The sequence below is a fragment of the Melitaea cinxia genome, chromosome 2 (assembly GCF_905220565.1).
Source record: "Melitaea cinxia chromosome 2, ilMelCinx1.1, whole genome shotgun sequence".
Taxonomy (NCBI): domain Eukaryota; kingdom Metazoa; phylum Arthropoda; class Insecta; order Lepidoptera; family Nymphalidae; genus Melitaea; species Melitaea cinxia.
This window is the reverse complement of record NC_059395.1, coordinates 19,790,797-19,810,108: the sequence shown is the minus strand read 5'-3', so window position 1 is coordinate 19,810,108 and position 19,312 is coordinate 19,790,797. Positions and strand designations below refer to the sequence as shown.

Sequence of the window (19,312 nt, the reverse complement as noted above, 5' to 3'; positions counted from 1 at the left end):
AATTACTCCCTTGGTATTTATATAATAAATAGCCCACGAGATATTCTCACACTTACAGAATGTACACAAAATAATCATAAAAAATCAGTCGAGTCGTAAGGTTATTCATAAACGGGATGATTACCATGTTTTTTATTTTTATTTTTCGCTCGCTCTTCTCTCTCGAGCTCGATATTTCGACATTAGCTACGAATGTCTTGTTCCCGAAAAAAAAAAGAATCGTAAGGCGTTCGATACTACACTGTGTCAAGAGATTTTTTATATATTAGAAATAATATTAGTTGCATTAGCATAATTAAACATAGAGAAAGTTGTACTAAGTTGAGAAATTATATATTGTTAGAGCAATCTTGGATACGACTGGTAGTCAAAATGAGCGTCACCATTTTATTATATCATTCAATTATCCAAACATCGCTTATAACTAATGAAATGAAATGATGTCTACATGGGCGTATAATGCGAGCTATCGAAGGCATAAATAACTAATATCTGCTATTGCCTTTTATGTTTGTTTATTGTTTTATCACGTGAAGTATTGTCATTATATATCCTACGCTTCAGCCTGTAATATCCCACTACTGGGCATAGGCGTCTTTCCCCATGTAGGAGAAGAATCAGTGCTTATTCCACCACGCTGCTCCAATGCGGGTTGGCGGATAATGTTCCCTACTATGAGTAACGATCGCTATCAGGTGTACATGATAACAACCGGGACCGACGGCTTAACGTGCTCTCCGAGGCACGGCGGGGAGACCCACAAGGACTGCACAAACATCCAAACCACGGCAAACACCTCTATGGCCAATACAAATGTTGTCATGTGCGGGGATCGAACCCGTAACCGCCAGCGCAACAGGTAGGTACAGTCTATGGTTGTGACCGTTGCGCCAACGCGGCGTCATATATCCTATGTTTTTTAAATATATAACTACGACCTAGTTATATATTTAAAAAAACAAATAATGAATAGAATGAAAATAAAAGCTAACGGAAACGCATTTAGAGCAACAGCTTAATTTAAAAAAAAATGTCATTTAAAGCGTTACATCAATAAATAAATTTATCTCTAGCAATCTAAACACAGCCCAATTAAAAATTAATAGATTTATTTAAATTATCATTCATCTATACGAATAATTTAAAATGCAAACTTCGCGCTGACTCAGAAATTACTGATTCGAATTTAAAAAAAAAATGTGTGCTGAATAGCTCATTTATCGACAGGTTGTAAGATATATTTTTCCTTAAATTATTTTTCCTTAAGTGTGAAAGTGCGGGACACAGCTATAAGTGTAGAGGTATCGATTGGCGTGTATGTATATAAGTAGGTCATTGCACTTCATGAACAAACAACAAATACTACGCTGATAACGTACAGACAAACATCAGATAACAATTACAGAAACCCGTACAGAAGTGCGAAATCATACAAATGCGTCAATCATTCAAAAACGAATCTTATCTATAAAGTTATACAGTCTAATTTAACGCTGTATATGGAATTCGCATACAAATCTGTACGGTACGCTACGCACTTCATTTTCAAATTTATTCAAAGGATTATAGCTCTTATACCTTAAACATAGTGTCGGTAATGGTTTGGATGATAGATTATTGTGGTTTCCCACATGGTCGCACGTGAGCGATCTCAGTCGATATATGTCGCACAATTTATTAAGTAACGAAGGACAGTCTCATTGAGTGCGTATTTTCTTTCTAAATTGAGTAAGGTCAGTATCTAGTGGCTATTGAGGGTACTTATAACACTGAAAATAAATATTCCTTTGCTTTTATACTTAATTTATTTTATACTCGCTGTGCCCGCGACTTCGTCCACGTGGAATTTAATAAAATAGTTATTGTTTAGTTCGTAGTTATAAAACAAAAAAAAACTAAACTAAAAGTAGCCTAAATTACTCCTTATTACATCAGCTAACTTCCAGTGAAAGTCCCGTCAAAATCGGTCCAGCCATTTCAAAGATTAGCCGGAACAAACAGACAGACTGATAGACAAAAATCATAAAAAATTGTTTTGGTGTATGTACCGTGTATACATACGTATGAATTTATAAAAAGCCGTTTTTTTATATATTACAAACAGACACTCCAATTTTATTTATTTGTATAGATGTTAAAAGGCAGAAAAACATTTTGAACCTTTGGCACTGTGTTAATTTTTAACCGACTTCCAAAAAAGGAAGAGGTTCTCAATTCGATTGTATTTTTTTTATGTATGTTACATCAGAACTTTTGACCGTGTGGATCGACTTTTTTTTTAATCGAAAGGTAGTGTGTGTCAATTGGTCCCATTTAAATTTATTTGAGATCTAACAACTACTTTTCGAGTTATACCTAATAATGCGTTTTTACTTGACGCTTTTTTCGTCGACCTACGTTGTATTATACCGCATAACTTTCTACTGGATGTACCGATTTTGATAATTCTTTTTTTGTTGGAAAGGAGATATCCGTAGTTTAGTACCATAATAAGAAAACCAGGATCTGATGATGGGATCCCAGAGAAATCGAGGGAAACTCTTGAAGATCCGCAATAACTTTTTACTGGGTGTACCGATTTTGATAATTCTTTTTTTGTTGGAAAGAAGATATCCCTAGTTTAGTACCATGATAAGGAAACCAGGATCTGATGATGGGATCCCAGAGAAATCGAGGGAACTTCTTGAAAATCCGCAATAACTTTTTACTGGGTGTACCGATTTTGATAATTTTTAATTTAATCGATAGCTGATTAGCTATAAATTTTATTGAGATCTGATAACTACTTTATGAGTAATCTTTGATAACGCGTAGTTACTTGACTATTTTTGCGTCGATCTACGTTGTATTACTCGTCGATGTAATTGAAGTCGGCTTTTTTTCGTTTGCGAGCAAACACAATTATGTAATACTGTGTTAAGTTCGTAATACGAACGATTAATATTTTGTTACTTGTTAACTAGATGTATCTTACGGAAAATTTTAAGGTATAGAATCTACGAGTACAATAAACATTTATATTACGTTATTTTTATTTTTTACTGAAATATGAATTATATACTTATTTATTTACGACGTAATTTTCTGGTTTATCTTATACTATTAAACGAGCAATTCTTGTATATATGTATATATATAATCTGAATCTCGGAAACGGCTCCAACGATTTTTATGACGTACTCAGGGAATTTCGGGGGAGATAAATAAATCTAGTTAGGATTCATTTTTAGAAAATGTCGTGTTATCCCTGTTTTTAGACAATGAAAAAAGGGCTACAATATCGTTAGAATACGAAGGTAAATTTCGCAACTGTCAATAAAGTGGTAATTAGCTCGGGGGGAAATCGGCCGGTCGCGATCGACCGAAAACACTTTGGTTCAAATCCTTAAATTTTCAGATCGATTATTATTTTTTCTTTTTTTTTCTAATTGCACTCATTATTTTTTATTTAAATAGCCAGGTCTTATTTTTTATTTATTATGTCGGTAAAATCGAAAAATATTATTCATATTTTATCATTATTATTTTTTAATTATTTTTTTTTTATTTAGATTTTTTATATCTATTTATATTTTTATTATCGTCGGTAAAAAAAAATTATTCACATTTTATAAATATGTAATTCGTCTTTAAATATGACTTCCAAAAAACACGATTTACTAAAAATACCGAGCTTAGCTCGGTCACCTAGGTACTACAATTAATTAACGAAAAGTATATGAAGTAGGTCTTTATTGATAAAATTATTGTATAAATCATATGTAATCACGTGGAGTGGCGGAAAGATGGCTGATTATACATTTACACTTTGAATTATTTCATTTACTTATTAAAATAAATACTAATCACGTCGAAAACAACACATAAGTCTGGTTATTATATATATATTAATAAACGCCAAGGTTAAGATGTTTGCCTCCCTTTTTAGAAAAAAACCTCAAAAATACTCCACATAGCTTACGTATCATTTTATTTATAATTGCTTGCTCTACCAGCATTAACAATTTAAAAAAATATTAATACTTTGTTTTGTAAATTAATTAATTACTAAAATTATTTAGTGCGAATTATTCGCACGCGTATTGCTAGTTATTCTTATATGAAACTAAAGACTACTAAGTATTTGTGCGAAATCTGTTCTTTTTATACGACTAGGTTGGCGGACAAGCGTACGGCTCACCTAATGGTAAGCGATTACCGTAGCCTATAGATGCCTGCAACACCAGAAGATCGTAAGCGCGTTGCCGACTATCCTTGGCCAAAAAAAACCATCCACGTGTGAGCAGACCTCCGCCTATGTGAGGCGAGATGGGGCGCGTTAGCATGCACCACCTCGCCCCGGCGAATGAAAACATCCGGGCCTCGGCACCCAGAGAGGGGCGGCACCCTACTACCCTTGAACAATCGCTAGGAGCTTGTAGCCTATATAAACACAAATACAACGCGAAGAATCTTGTGAAACCCTAAGTCAACAAATAGGAAAGGATTAGGCTTTTTTATCGGAGGAAATGAGGAAATCGCCAGGATAAAGTCGAAAGCAGCCAGTACATAACAAAACGAAAAAAAAGTTAATATATTATATATCAAATACTATTTGACCTCAGCGATAACTTATGCGATGATTTTCGTTAAATTTGTAAATATATTCTTTAATATCTCGAAAACAAAAAACAAGAATGTCCCTCTTCAAGTAGGCTTTAAACGCTCTTCAAGATTGTCACATTAAGAAGTTATGATTTTCCTTAATTAATGAACTATTTGGACGCAACAACGTGTAATAAATCGATGAACGCCGGCTGTATGCACGAAAAAGTATGACTCATTGTCCCGTCACGCTCGTTGTACGTTTGCGCCGCATCTATCTCTCTTCCACTCGATTGGCCTATGCGCCTGAGGAGATGTTTTGTTATGACGTTGTCACGTTAAACTATCGTCCGTTAACCAACTTTACAAGCAACCAACTTTTAATGAGAAACCCTAAATAATTCGGAATTTAGATTCTGCTCAGAAGATTAGACAAGAAATCAAAGAATTATTATTTAAAAACAAAATGTCAAAATCTAGAAACATCATACGAAAATTATTACACAAATTCTCTTTAGTAGGAGTCTATGTTATGTAATCCTTAGTTAGGTAGGTTAGGTAGGTCGTTCCTTTTGTTTTCAAATAAAATTTGTTCAAAGGAACATGATTATACAGCGGTTTGGCTCAACTCTTAAAGACGCTCAAGGCGATCCGCCCACAGAGAAGATTACAATCTATTTTCAGTTCAGATCCTCTAAACCTACCAAAACACTTATACTACAATTTAACTCTGAATTTACTAGCGACATGTATGATATTACGTGTTGGCAATTGTAATTCTAACGTAAAATAACTAAAATATTCGCTATGTATACGGGATTCAGAAATATAAACATATATGAAATTAATATAGTAAATAATTAGGAAATGAACGTAAAATATTTTTGGTTCTACTGAATATTTATAAAACAATCAATACTAAAGCCAAAACTATGATTTTTCCTTTATATCTATTTCTGTCAGCCTATCACGCGGAAATTACAAAATCAATTTTAATAAAACAAGCTAGAATATTTTTTATCCCAAATTCCGAAATGGTTCCCACTTACAAAAACTACAACTGACAATAATAATAATAAATAAATATCTACACAATACACACGGTCGTCTGTTCCTAAAGTAAGCAATTAGTAAGCAATTTATAAACACACTTATAAATAATACATATATAAATATAGCCAGACCCAGACTCGGGATGGGAATCGAACCCACAACCCCCGGAACAGAAAGCACTACAAACTGCGCCAACGGGCTAGTCAATGGTTATAAATAACAAATCATTACACTATAATCTACCAACTCACATCGGAACAACTTTCCGAAGAAGTTCCAACTTTAGCTCCAGGCCTATATGGAGCCGCTATAAACTTCTCTTGAATGAAGAAACTCCTTAACCCAGCAGTACATTTACGTCTAATTCTGTTATATGACTAATATAAGAGATAAAGTACTTTAGAACAAATAATAGAAACAAACAAGCATATAAAGGGACAAGGAAAATATGGCGCTAATTAAAAGTAGATCGAACGCAATTCACACGCACAGACGCGCACACGCCGGCTCATGTGACTAGGGTTGTCGCGAGTACGTTAAAGAGCTCTTGTATGTAGGGTTGCCACCCGTATTATAAAGTGTATGAACATATGGTCGTATGAGCTTGGAGGGTTGTCAAACGTATTTTATAAAAGTATTTTAAGTAATTTTTATTTTTGTAAGTTTTCATTATATGATTTGACTTTACGTCGACTCGGCGGTATCACTGCTGCGGCTGTTGTGCTAGTGGTTGTAGGTGGGGCAAAATTGGTAGAGATCATACAGATGTTAATTCTGGTTTGGTGTGTGTGATTGTATATTTTGTGTGTTTCCAGATACCAGGCACAGAAGTAAATTTTACTGGGAGTCGTTATAACTTAGCGAGTGACGAGTTTATTAATTTTGTATAAAAGTAACCAGTACACGAACATAACCTCAACTGCGCCAACTTATAAAACTGGTAATCTATTACCTAAAGTTAGGCAACAAACAGTAACAGATTTGAAGAGCTTATCACTTTTAAGACTACATCGAATTTATCTATAAGAAATCAATTATTTACAAAATGTTTTATTATCAAGCACGCTATTTCTATGTTGATATTTAATTTACAACTTCTTCTTCTTCTTAAAATGGCATTCAATTTATTATTATTCCTATTAAAATGTCAAAAGCTGTCAACCCTAAATGTGACATAACGACGCGGCACTGCGCGCACGCAAACCGGGTCATGGCTCACGCACACACGCACATACACACACACGCACACACACGCGCAGATTGCGGATGCATCGAAATTCTGCGTATGATACTGTTTGATGGAGGAAAATGACGCTGGTGTGTTTCATCCGACCAACACAAAAGATGATAATGATTTTCGTGTGTTTAATCTATTTCGTTTTAATATACAACGAAATCCATACTTTAACATTATATAAAAATGAATTGCCGAAACTTATTGTTCGATTGGGAATCAAATGCTTCTTGCTTCGAAGCTCTTGTAGTTCCATTTGAATTCGATCGTTATCTGATCATTACTTTATAATTAATCTTTGATAACGCGTATTTACTTGAGTATTTTTTCGTCTACTTACGTTGTATTATTTGTCGATGTAACCGAAGTCGGTTTTTTTCATTTGCGAGCAAACACAATTAGATAAGCTTTTGCTAGTGTACCCAATATTGGTAGATTGGTAGTTAAAATCAGCTCTGTCAAAGTTTTGTTATTTTATCACTATTTTTATATCTAATTTGACCGGACTAGTAACACTTCAACACTTCTTGTTATTATTAATTTGATCTAAAGTAATCGTGACGATTTTGTTGTTCAAACACGTAAAATACAATTTCCAAGAGTTCTAAAGGTATTCTTATTTAAAAAAAAAAACCATAGATTAAGACGATTAGATTTAAGATAAGATTTAATATTTGTGTTCACTCGTTAACGAAAAAGCCGACTTCAATTACATCGACCAGTAATGCAACGTAGGTAGACGATAGAATATTCAAGTAAATACACATAGAGATTACTCAAAAAGCACTCGTCATATCTCAATCACATTTAAATGGCCAAACCAAAGGTAAATACCACATTTCGGTTCAAAAACATACATCGAAATCGAACCACTCAGTACAAAGCTATAAAGTAATAATTATACCTTTAAAAAAAAACAGTCGAATTGAAAACCTCCTCTTTTTTTGAAGTCGGTTAAAATGATTATTACAATTTATTTTTAGTATTGCTTTGTAAAATTGCTAAACGTCTCATACACGAGTGTTACACGTTAAATAAAATATACTAAACAAAAAAAACACCCGTTCTGGTGTAGTGTTGCGTGAGCGCTCTGGAGTAGTCGCCTAAAACACAGGTCTGCGGCTTCGACTACCGCTCGGGGTGGATATATTTATGTGTGTGTGCAAATATTTCTTTCGTTGTGGATATCTGTCTTTGTGGGTCTCTCCACTATGCCCCGGAGAGCACGTTAAGCCCCGGTTGTTATCATAAATACCAATAGTGATCTTTACTCATAGTAGGGAACATATCCGTGAACCCGCAGTAGAGTACCGTGGTGGATTAAGCTCCAATCCTTCTCCTACATGGAGTAAGGAGCCTATGCCCAGCAGTGGTATGTTACAGGCTGAATGTATTATGAATGAACTAAACAAAAATGTTTTTATGTAGCAATCATAATCTTCTGAAAGGAAGGTTCTAATTCAATCGAAATATAATCCAAATACGTGAAAAAGATAAATACTGCCAACATTGATTTCACAAATAAACCTGACACCTATATATATATATATAAAACAAGAATAACTAAATATGTAGCTAAGAGTAAAGCTCGATGACGGCTGGACCAATTGGGCTATTTATTTACTTTAAATATTTTCAGTAATGTGGAGTCAGAAATGTGGAGAAAATTGTAAAATTTCTGGAAAATATGATTTTAAAAGCGCAAGAGTTTAGTTAGAAGTTAGAAAAAAAATCATAATTAATATATTTTAATAAGTACTCGGTATTCCAAATACATACAGATAGCTTTTAATGAGAAATTATGTGTCTAATTACTAATTTATGGTATTTTCACGACAGAGTTAAATCACATTACATTATTAGTAATATAATTGTTTATTAGAAATATTCAAGGTTTTTTGTATAAAATCACAATTCTTTCTGTAAAACTAAAGTAGCCTAAATTACTCTTAACAACGTAAGTTGCTAATGTTAGTCCAACCAACGTAGCTCAAACCGTTGCGAAGTTTTTTTCGATAATAGGCGAACATATAACACTCAAATTTTTAGTATTAAACATTGATTGATCCCCTTCGAAGATTATATTTTAGACTAACATATAACCGACTCATTATACTTTAGGTTTAGACTAACATATAACAGAGTTATATAAAAACTTTTAATAATAATTTTTGGTTTAAGCATAGTTTGTTTTCACTATCTTTAGTGCACTATATAAATGCGTCCGCTCTGGTATCATTTTTTCACATTTATTTAACGAAAATTAAAGCATATTGCTTTTTTTAATAAGTATTATTGTGTTGTATTGTGTATGTATAATGTATTATTTATCACGAGCTCTTTTTAAACTTAGCCTGTGGCTAGATCGTCTGGGAGTCGTATGAATGAAAACAACAAATTTATTATTGTTTTACCTAATGATTCATTCACAAATGGATAAAACATTCCAACAAATACCAATATTAAGTTATGTGTTGATTTGTGACGCACGCATGTTTTTGTGTAAGAAATATCTCATATTATATGATATTTCTTATATTTATATTTCGCTTAAACCGAAAATAAAAATCATCATATCAAAAATTTCGATCTAGCGGGTACATCGTTCCATAGCTTAATTGGCTAGAGCGCCGACACGGTCAGTCGGAGACGCGGGTTCGAGGCCCGCTGGAGCGGTCAATTTTTGTTATGATATTCAAAAATGTTAAGAAATATCTTAATAAATATTAAATGCCTATTTATGTAATTTATTACCTCAAAGGAAGCGTTATAAATGTATGATCACGAACATAATTAAAAAAATATTGTATGCTTTCTTACCACTGCTACTATATCGTCTAGTACTATGCTTCTATGTTGTCTAAAAAGAAACGCTCTTTCAGAGACAATATTGCCTTAGTTCATTTTTTATCTCATATTTACTGACGGCCAGGTTCGATATTTCATCTATCTCTTTATATATATAGTTTTGACGTAAGCTCTATAAAAATAGTGTCATAAACCTATCGCTAGTAGGCTAAAGTAGAGATAGACAGAATATTGAAACTGGCCGTTAGTTTACGTCGTTTTATAGCAATCTCTTCTATACAACGATATATTAGAAAGATTTTACAATACAATTACTGACTTATTTTATAATACAAAATACTGAGTTTATAATAATAATGAATTCTTGATTTTTAATTAAAAACGGAAAAGTTTTTATTAGGTTAGTGTATAAGCGAATGTTGCCATCTTTAAAATTGTTTGACCGACTTGCACACAGTTCTCTGTGAATTTGTAATTTATTAGTAATGACTCTAGGATATGTATTATGATATAAAGTAGCACGGGGACGACACAATCATTTTTCATTTGTACAAATTAGCGTAATTTTTTCTAAGACGACATGACTAATATAGTTCTAATTTTTTATTAAAATTCTTGAAATTTATTTACAGTGATTATAAGAGACAAATATAACATTGCCTTGAGCTCTTGATATATAACTGAATAATGTCTGGAATGCATTCCCAGATATTGTACAATTATTTTGTTCAATTCTATGATATATCCGCTGATAGTCTGATCATGTTTTATTTACTGTTTAGTCTATCTGATGATGGAGAAGAACGACGTGTTAAACCCATAGTCATTATGTATGTGCTTGTGTAGCAAACAAACTTTGTGGGTCGCGTGTCGTGTAGTAGTAAATAGTATTTAATATGCTGTTTATAGAAGCAATTTGTACAGGCGTAATTATGTTACCAAAGGAGTAAACGTTAAATAGTTTATATTAATACAACGTAGGTAGACGACAAAACAGTCAAGTAACATAAACGTAAGAATCATTAAAATCGGTCAACCCAGTGAAAAGTTATGCGGTATAATACAGCGTAGGTCGACGAAAAAATTGTCAACTAAATACGCGTTATTAGATATAACTCAAAAAGTACTTGTTAGATCGCAAATCAATTTAAATAGGACAACATGACACGCCTTTCAATTAAACATCGAAATCGGTCTATCCACTCAATAGTTCTGAGGTAACATACACATAAAAAAATATCTGGCAGTAAAGAATAGAGCCACCATAGTCTTCCCGTGGGTGTCGTTAGAGGCAACGAAGGGATAACACAGTTCCACTACCACCTTGGAATTTAAAAAAAGCCGACCGATGGCGGGATAATTATTCAACTGCTGGCTTTGAAATACACGGGCCGAAAACGGGCAACAGCGTCTTCGGTGCGACAAAGCCACCCCAGCGGTCACCAACCAGCCTGCCCAGCGCGGTGACTATGGGCAACACACATGAGTTCACGTCATTTTTGGCGCGAACTTGTGGAGGCCCATGTCCAGCAGTGGACTGCGATGGGCTGAAGTGATGACATAAAAATAATACAATCGAATCGAGAGCCTCCTCCTTTTTTTGGAAGTCGGTTAAAAAGCAATAAATATTAGGTAGCGTATTTCCGAAAGAAATAAAAATTTACACAGTCTGGAAAAACTTACAAATTGTTTGCAGAGCTTTTGTAGGTTTAGAGTGACAGACAAAGTTACTCTTTTTTGTACAAAATAGACAGGCTACCTAACTCAAAAGTTGTTCTCTGTAAACTTTAAGTAATTACTTTCGTTTTCCTCGAGTTTTCTAATTTTTTTTTCGATTACCTATCTTTTAATATAAAACCTATGGACTGTTAAAATGTTGTTACATACTAGACAACATGGTGAATTACGCACTGCCAATTTTTTTTTTTCCATACATGTATCTATATTTTATTTGCTTTATTTAAATCTTGTCCTGACAACAATGAATACAAAAAAAAAAAAAACAATTTGATGCAGTCGTTCGAAAGTTAAACGCGTATATACATTTGGGCGATTTTTATTTCACATAATTGAGATATAATACAGATTCGGTATACATGCAGCCGTTCTCAAGCTATTTAACTTTTATTTATATAGATTAGCATGTACATATTCCGGTCATCAGCAAATATGGATAGCGTAGTTTAAATTAAGTCCCAAAACATATTAGCGTCACAGTTTCGTTATCAAAATGAGGTCGTAATGACGGTGCCACCTTGACACCGTGTCCCATATATTGTTTCTCAGATATTAATGAGAATCGTTCAATACTAGGAAATCGGCTTCGGAAATAATTCGAATGAAATAATAGTTTTTTCCTTTAAGCATAACTTAAATCAGCGAATTTGTGGTAACAATCAAAATTAATTTAAAAAAATTTCGTGATAAAAATCCAGTGACTCAACTTGTAGTATCCACTTTTTTTTTTGTTCAAATTTGTTCTGTTGTTACAGCGTGATGCGCGTCCAAGACAGACAGAAAAATCGACAGACGAATATAGTTTTAGTTACACTTAAGTGTTACTGTATTAGTCGTATAAATATAGTTTTGGATAAAGAAACGTCTTCAGTAAAAAAGTACTTATATTAAAATCGATTGATAACTTAAAAATTTAGTGATTTTAAATAAATAGATATCTCGTTTTGTAACTTAATTATACACTTATTATATACACATTTCAATAATATTTTTGTTCAAGTGTTTTTCACATTTACGAATAAAAAGTTCCGCTTCAGAAGTCAAATATCGGGGATTTGATGTACGTATACTCTCTTGGGGGTTTATAAGTGGCTACCCTTGAGATTTGGTGAACAAAAACGAAGTTAAGGCACTTAAAATAACTATCTTAGTAAAAAAAAAACTTTTTATTGTAACTGCTAATATATTCATCATTGAATAGACGAGCTTTTTTAGTTCCTGCGCAATTCTGATGCGTCGTAACGTGATATATTTAGGCCTAAAAAGTTACAATATTTACTATCACTGAGTCACTGGGATATGTGCGTACAAATACATTTTTTTTTATGTAATCAATATTTAAGTAATCGGACCTACGCCTAAAATGAACTTAAATATGCCATCACGTTATTAAGTAATTAACTGCTGCTATTTTTGTATATGGTAATGGTAATGGATTAACGAATAATAATCCGAGAGCTCGCAAGGAATTTCGGAATGGTCATTTTGGCAAGCTGAAATTGTGAAAAAATATATTTTCGACAACTTTATTCAAGTCCGGGATCTGTTTAAAACTGCATAATTTGTCTGGCGATTTGCAGATATTATTGAAATTACCCAATAGATACGTGATTAAAATTTCAGATTGCTAGAAGTATATTTTTAAAATTTAATATAATTTTAATTGATTTGTAATAAAATATTTTGGAAGAGGTTTAGTAATACTTTATAACCGACAAAAATGTCTGGGTTTTTTTTTTATATTCTATAAATACTAAATTAAATGATAAAAAACTCAAGTTGCCATAAATATATCCTTGTTATTTTTTGCATATGTTATACGCTGCGTTGTAGTAAAATAACCGCTAACACTCTATTAGATTGGCAGGACTAGATTCGCCAATTGACAAAATTATATTTTTTCATAATTCCAGCTTGCCAGAAGGACTTTCCCGAAATTCATTGCGAGCTCTCGGACCATAACGTACCCGTTCTATAAGTTTTAAGTAGGTCTGTTTTGTTATTTTAATGTATATACACTTTATTGTTGAATCAGTTGATAAAATTATTTCAAATATATTAATAAATAATTAATCACTTAACTATAAAGTTAATGTACAGTAGCAAGTTGGTTAAACCGTTTGTTAGTTACATGTCGTAGTAACATGTGGGTAACAGTAAAAGATAAATAAATAAATTATTAAAAATATTTGTTAAACTTTACTAACCTCTAAAGATTAAAAGAAATATTAATGAAAATTTAAATTGTAGGTATACTTTAACACCTGTTAAATATTATTATTATTATTATTTAACTACGTAATTACTTTTTAATGAAGTTGACAGATTAGTAATTACTTCAGCTTGTGTTTTCTAGATCCATTAACGCAAAGAGGTTTATTATCGAAATAAATGGACAGTTAAGAAGACAGGCAGTTAACTAAATTACAAGATAGAGATAGGCGATGTAGAGAAAGTCACGTTAGCCTTATCAGGTTTCTCTTCCGGCCGCGGGGGGCGCCACGAGTAATGGGAAATAAATATACAAGACATGATTATATCAGATTGTGTTGTCCATAACATAAGTATGTTAATTTATATTCAAACCTAAAACCAGACTAACCGATGGAAATTGTCCTGTTGATTAAAAGGTAGCCTAGCCATTATGGCTCTCGGTATTGGGGGCTGTCGAACGTGAAGTTTAATTCGTCGTAATTTTTTGCGCAATATTTTTAATTTTTACTCTCGTAAGAATATTTTCTACACAATAGTAGGAAACCTTAGAAACTGATGAATCAAATCGGTAAAGTCATTCTCAAGTATTGGCGTGACCAAAGGATATGGAGATTCGTCAGTTAATTTCAAATTAAATTTATAAACTAAAATTCTATTTAAGAAACTAAATTAACTAGTATTTTTTATTATATCAAATAACCCATTTAAAGCTCTTTAACTCAAAAACATGGCTGTGGTAAACCTAAATAAATAATAGTCATATTAATAATCATAAAACTTTCTACTAGCTTATAGCTAACGCTGACTTGGTAAAAGCGGGTATCGGTGGTTATCACGAAAGGAAAATTGTACTTCCTTGAGCGGAAATTGAAAGTTGATTAAGAGAAAACTGCATCGTAAAACATAAAACTTGTTGCAAATTGCACAAGATATGTTTGGGACGACATCATGCGACATCTATCGGCTAAGCGTTGAACATAGCTGCTGTCTATTACAAACATCATACATAGTGCCATCTATTGTACAGTGGAATAATTAAAGAATGAATAAAGTCAAGTATCGAACGCTAGATGTCATAGTCGTACTGGCGAATATCGTTGTAGTTACTAATTTTATTATTTTAAATTGTATTATTTGTTAATCTTACCTTTTCCTCCACCAGCATCGTGCACCTGAGGTTTCCCACTTGGCACCCGTTGCATCGGCGACGCATTTCCATAGTTCATACTCGTTCCATTGTAATCGGAACTCATTGGCTCTTGCTTTATGCCACTAGATGTCGCTGCCAATTTTTCAGCGAGCAAGGGGTTTGCGGACGCAATATTATAGCGTCCGTTGTTAATGTTATTCGCCACCGCATGATTGATGGCGCTTGTACCGGACCTCAACAGTTGTTGCAAGCGTTGTTGTCCATTATTTGGTAAAGATTGTTGATTATTTTGTTGATAATATGAATTTTGAAGCTGGTTCCCCGACGTTGGCGATATGTTATTGTTTTCTTCTTGCTGAAAAAACAAAATATTTTTTTTTGTTATTTTTCTATTATAGAAAAATATTTTCAACTGAGGTAAGGCACAGCAGGAAATTTTCTGCTCAAAAAGCAGCCCAACTGGGGTAGTACAACCTTACAGAAGATCACAGCTAAATAATACTGTACTGCTTTCAAGCAGTGTTGTGTTCCTGTAAGGTGACCAGAGCTCTTGGGAGGAATTGGGGGTAGGATCAGCAACGCGCTTGCGATGCTTCTGGTTTTGCAGATGTCAATAAGCTACGTTAATCGCTTACCATCAGATGAGTCGTATGCTTATTTGCCGACTTTGTTAAATATAAAAAAAAAATATTATTTATAAGATTTTAAATTAACATGGTTATTTTGATTACCAAAATTATTAAAAAAAAAATAATTTTATTTTACGAAACTCGATATTTCGACATTATCTACGAATGTCTTGTTCAGGAGACTGAAGTTAGCGGGTAGGTGTTAACAGCATTATTACATTTATTTAGACGGCATTAGGCACGTAAACGTAAACATATTATTAAAATTTTAACACACCTTTATTTCAATAGGCGGCGCAGATGAGGCAGTGGCATTGGTCAAATCAGTAAAAAACGTGTCAAAATTATCAAAAGCGGTCTCTCCCAACTGTTTCAGTATGTCATCAGGATCGGCAGCTTCAGAGCCGTCCGCTTCTAGTGTGAGCCCACCAACGTAGTTAGACAGCTCTGCTTGCGATAACTCGCCGAGAGATGTCGCCATTTGTAGTTGCAATTGGGTCGCACTTTGTCCACTCGCGGTTACCGCGTCCTGAAAGTACGAACGGTATTATGAATTAAAATGCAATTTAAAACATAATATTGTGATTGTTAATTTTATATTATGGTAGTTTTAATACACTTTTAATTTTAAATGTGAAATCTGAAGAAAAGAGCAGAAATATTTTCTTTTATAAAATTTATCAGTAGTTGTTGTAACAGGATACATATCAAATAATGGATTATTGGAAAAGTAAAAGAACTACCTCACTACCTGTTAAGTTTTATCCTCTGCTTATCATAATTAATAACACGCCGCGTTGGCGCAACGGTCACAGCCATTGATTGTACCTGTTGCGCTGGCGGTTGCGGGTTCGATCCCCACACATGATAAACATTTGTATTAGCCATACAGGTATTTGGCGTGGTCTGGGTGCTTGTGCAGTCCTTGTGGGTCTCCCCACCGTGCCTCGGAGAGCACGTTAAGCCGTCGGTCCCGGTTGTTATCATGTACACCTGACAGCGATCGTTACTTGTAGTAGGGAATATATCCACCAACCCGCATTGGAGCAGCGTGTTGGATTAAGCTCTGATCCTTCTCCTACATGAAGAAAGAAGCCTATGCCGTGGTAGTGGGATATTGCAGGCTGAAGCGTATCATAATTAATAGCGATTTATTTAAACGGGAATTTCTATGTATTTTTAAGTAGGCTTTAATAAATAATTATCTTTATAAGTAATACCTGGAGGCAATTGGAAAGATCGACCATTCTGCTCTCATTCTCCGCTGACCACCATTCGTCTTCAATAAAGGGCATCGCCAACGCCGGCACCGACGGCGCATGCGTCCCCGCCACCTTGCGCGGCTCGATCGCCAGATGGCGCTCTTACACTAACACAACACACGCGCACGCGATCAACAACTTTTACTACACACTAATAAATTCGTTTTAATTGTTTGGCAGTGTTTGGACGGAACGTACATTATTCGATGTATGTTATTATGTGACGTTTAGGTGCTTAGAGGAACACATGACGGTATGTTCGTTGGCTTGGCTCTCCGGCCAGGTTACCTCACTCCCAACAATCCACTCCTCTTCAACAGCGACCTGCGAAAAAAATAAGAGTAGGCTCTCACGCATTTCAAAGATAACGACCTAATCTTTTTATGAATAAAAATAAGACTACATAATGAAAACGAATTTACATGAAATGACTTCGCAAATTTGCTCTTGACATAGACAAAAAGTGAATATTATAGAAACTTCATTTATATTAAGACTGTTATGGATAAAAAATAGGCTATTCAACTAATGTGTTACGAGTTCACCTGGCAACGTCCCGATGTATGTCGAACCTGCGTCGCTGCGGCATAGAGGCAGCGTGACGCTTCTACGCCAGTTGCGCGCGCGCTTCTCTGTAAGCAAATTTTATAATTGTAGTAAATAGTTATGACAATAATTGTGTTTGCAGGCAAATGAAATAAAACCGACTTCAATTATATTAAATACGCATTATCGAAGATTAATCCAAAAGTTGTAATCAGATCTCGATGGAATTTAAATGTGACCACATGATAAACGTCGGCTTTCCATTAGATTAAAAATTATACACTAAATCAGTACACCCAGTAAAAAGTTATGCGGATTTTCGAGTTTCCCTTGATTTCTCTGGGATCATCAAATCCTTGGTTTCCTTATCACGGTACCACATCAGGGATATCTCCTTTCTAACAAAAAAAGAATTATTAAAATCGGTTCATAAGCGAAGAAGTTATCCTCGAACATATATATATACGGTCGAATTGAGTAACCTCCTCCTTTTTTGAAATCGGTTAAAAAATAGTTATTACTAGATTGTAATAAGGAATCTTACACACTAAGGTTATGATGTTAAATGTTGAATTTGAATATTAGTAAAAGTAGTCACGACCAATGTCATAATAGGAAAAACTAATGTTTGATAATAATATGCGGAAAGTACTCTAAATTCAAGGTACAAAAACACAAATGAACAAATAACAATGACATAACATGGGTAGAGCAAAAACTGTCCTGTGCACATTGTGCGGCCTCTCTCTCTGTAATTACACTGGCGTACAAGATCGACTTTTGTTTTCTAAGTGCTTCCTAGATACTTTCTTCACCATTGTTACGATTAATTACAGTTTAATTACTTGCGTAACAATTTAATTGCGATACATTTTCGTTTTTTTAGGACAACTTTACAATGCAAATTAATGATGTGATTATGTGAATTGACTTTTTAATGATAGAGTTGATTCTATTTTTTATTTGTTTTTCTTTAATCTTAAACTAATACTATATTGTTAATAGTAATAATAGTTTGCTTATTAATTATGCAAAAAATATCACTATATACTATATAAAACAAAGTCGCTTTCTCTGTTCCTATGTCCCTATGTCCCTATGTATGCTTAAATCTTTAAAACTACGCAAAGGATTTTGATGCGGTTTTTTTTAATACATAGAGTGATTGAAGATGTAGGTATATATGTATAATAATATCCATTAAATACTGAAGAAATATTGTTATTTTTGAGGTTTCTAATGTGATGTCGTAAATAATTACATTTTTTCCGCTTACATTGCAAACGCAGCCTGAACCCTACGAGATTTATCAAAATAATGTACTAAGTATTGTACATGTTGAAAAGGTCTACAGAAAACGCTACTGTATATGTGTACCTCTTATGGATATCCTACAATAACATTTTTTTGTCATTTACATTTTACGACAAATAATGACTAATTTTCAAAGCGATTTTAACCAATACAGCATTAATCCTTATCTAATTAAATACCTTAATTATATTGTTGATTTAATATAGATCTATATGGCCCTTTACAGCATATGATTTTAATGAATATTTTCGAAGATATTACAGATTTAAAAATTGCGGTATATGGCGTTTGCCGCGGTTCCGGCCGGCTTTTACTCTAAAGTTAGCGCGTGCGGGCCACGGGCAGTAATGAATAAATCAAAACTACTGGATCGATTTTAATCATTTTTTCAGTGAATGACATAGGCTATAATTATATTTTATACCCGTGCGAAGCCGGAGCGAGTCACTAGTTATATAATAAATGTTATCTTTCCTGTATGCATTTTGTACTAAGTATCAATTTTCATATTCAAATGATAATCGTGAGTTGTCTGCATCGTAGAGATAAGTCGTCGAATAACATCGAACATGAAAGTTTATTATGTAATGGATCGAGTTCGCGTTAAGAATAAAAAAATTAAATTTTCATATCTGTTTCTTAATACTGGCCATATATCGTCGCGGTGAAAACTTGAAAAGTGAAATGAAATTTATAGCGTGACTAGATCGTTGACTCGGTGTTCATTGAGGTTGTCATAGCGACCGAGTCGCTTACAGCACATGCAAGTAGCTCGTTATGT

The 19,312-nt window shown here is 33.7% G+C and overlaps 1 protein-coding gene across 1 annotated transcript in view; it reads right to left on the bottom strand.

Moving 5' to 3' along the window:
* Positions 1-16,704, bottom strand: part of LOC123666582 (ecdysone-induced protein 74EF) — a 128,616-nt gene extending 111,912 nt beyond the window's left edge. The window contains exons 1-3 of the mRNA XM_045600688.1: positions 16,630-16,704; positions 15,687-15,938; positions 14,778-15,135 (exon numbers count right to left, since the gene is read on the bottom strand). Coding sequence (XP_045456644.1) covers positions 14,778-15,135; positions 15,687-15,938; positions 16,630-16,704 — 685 coding nt within the window. The remainder of the gene's footprint in view (positions 1-14,777; positions 15,136-15,686; positions 15,939-16,629) is intronic.
* Positions 16,705-19,312: the final 2,608 nt, after the last annotated feature.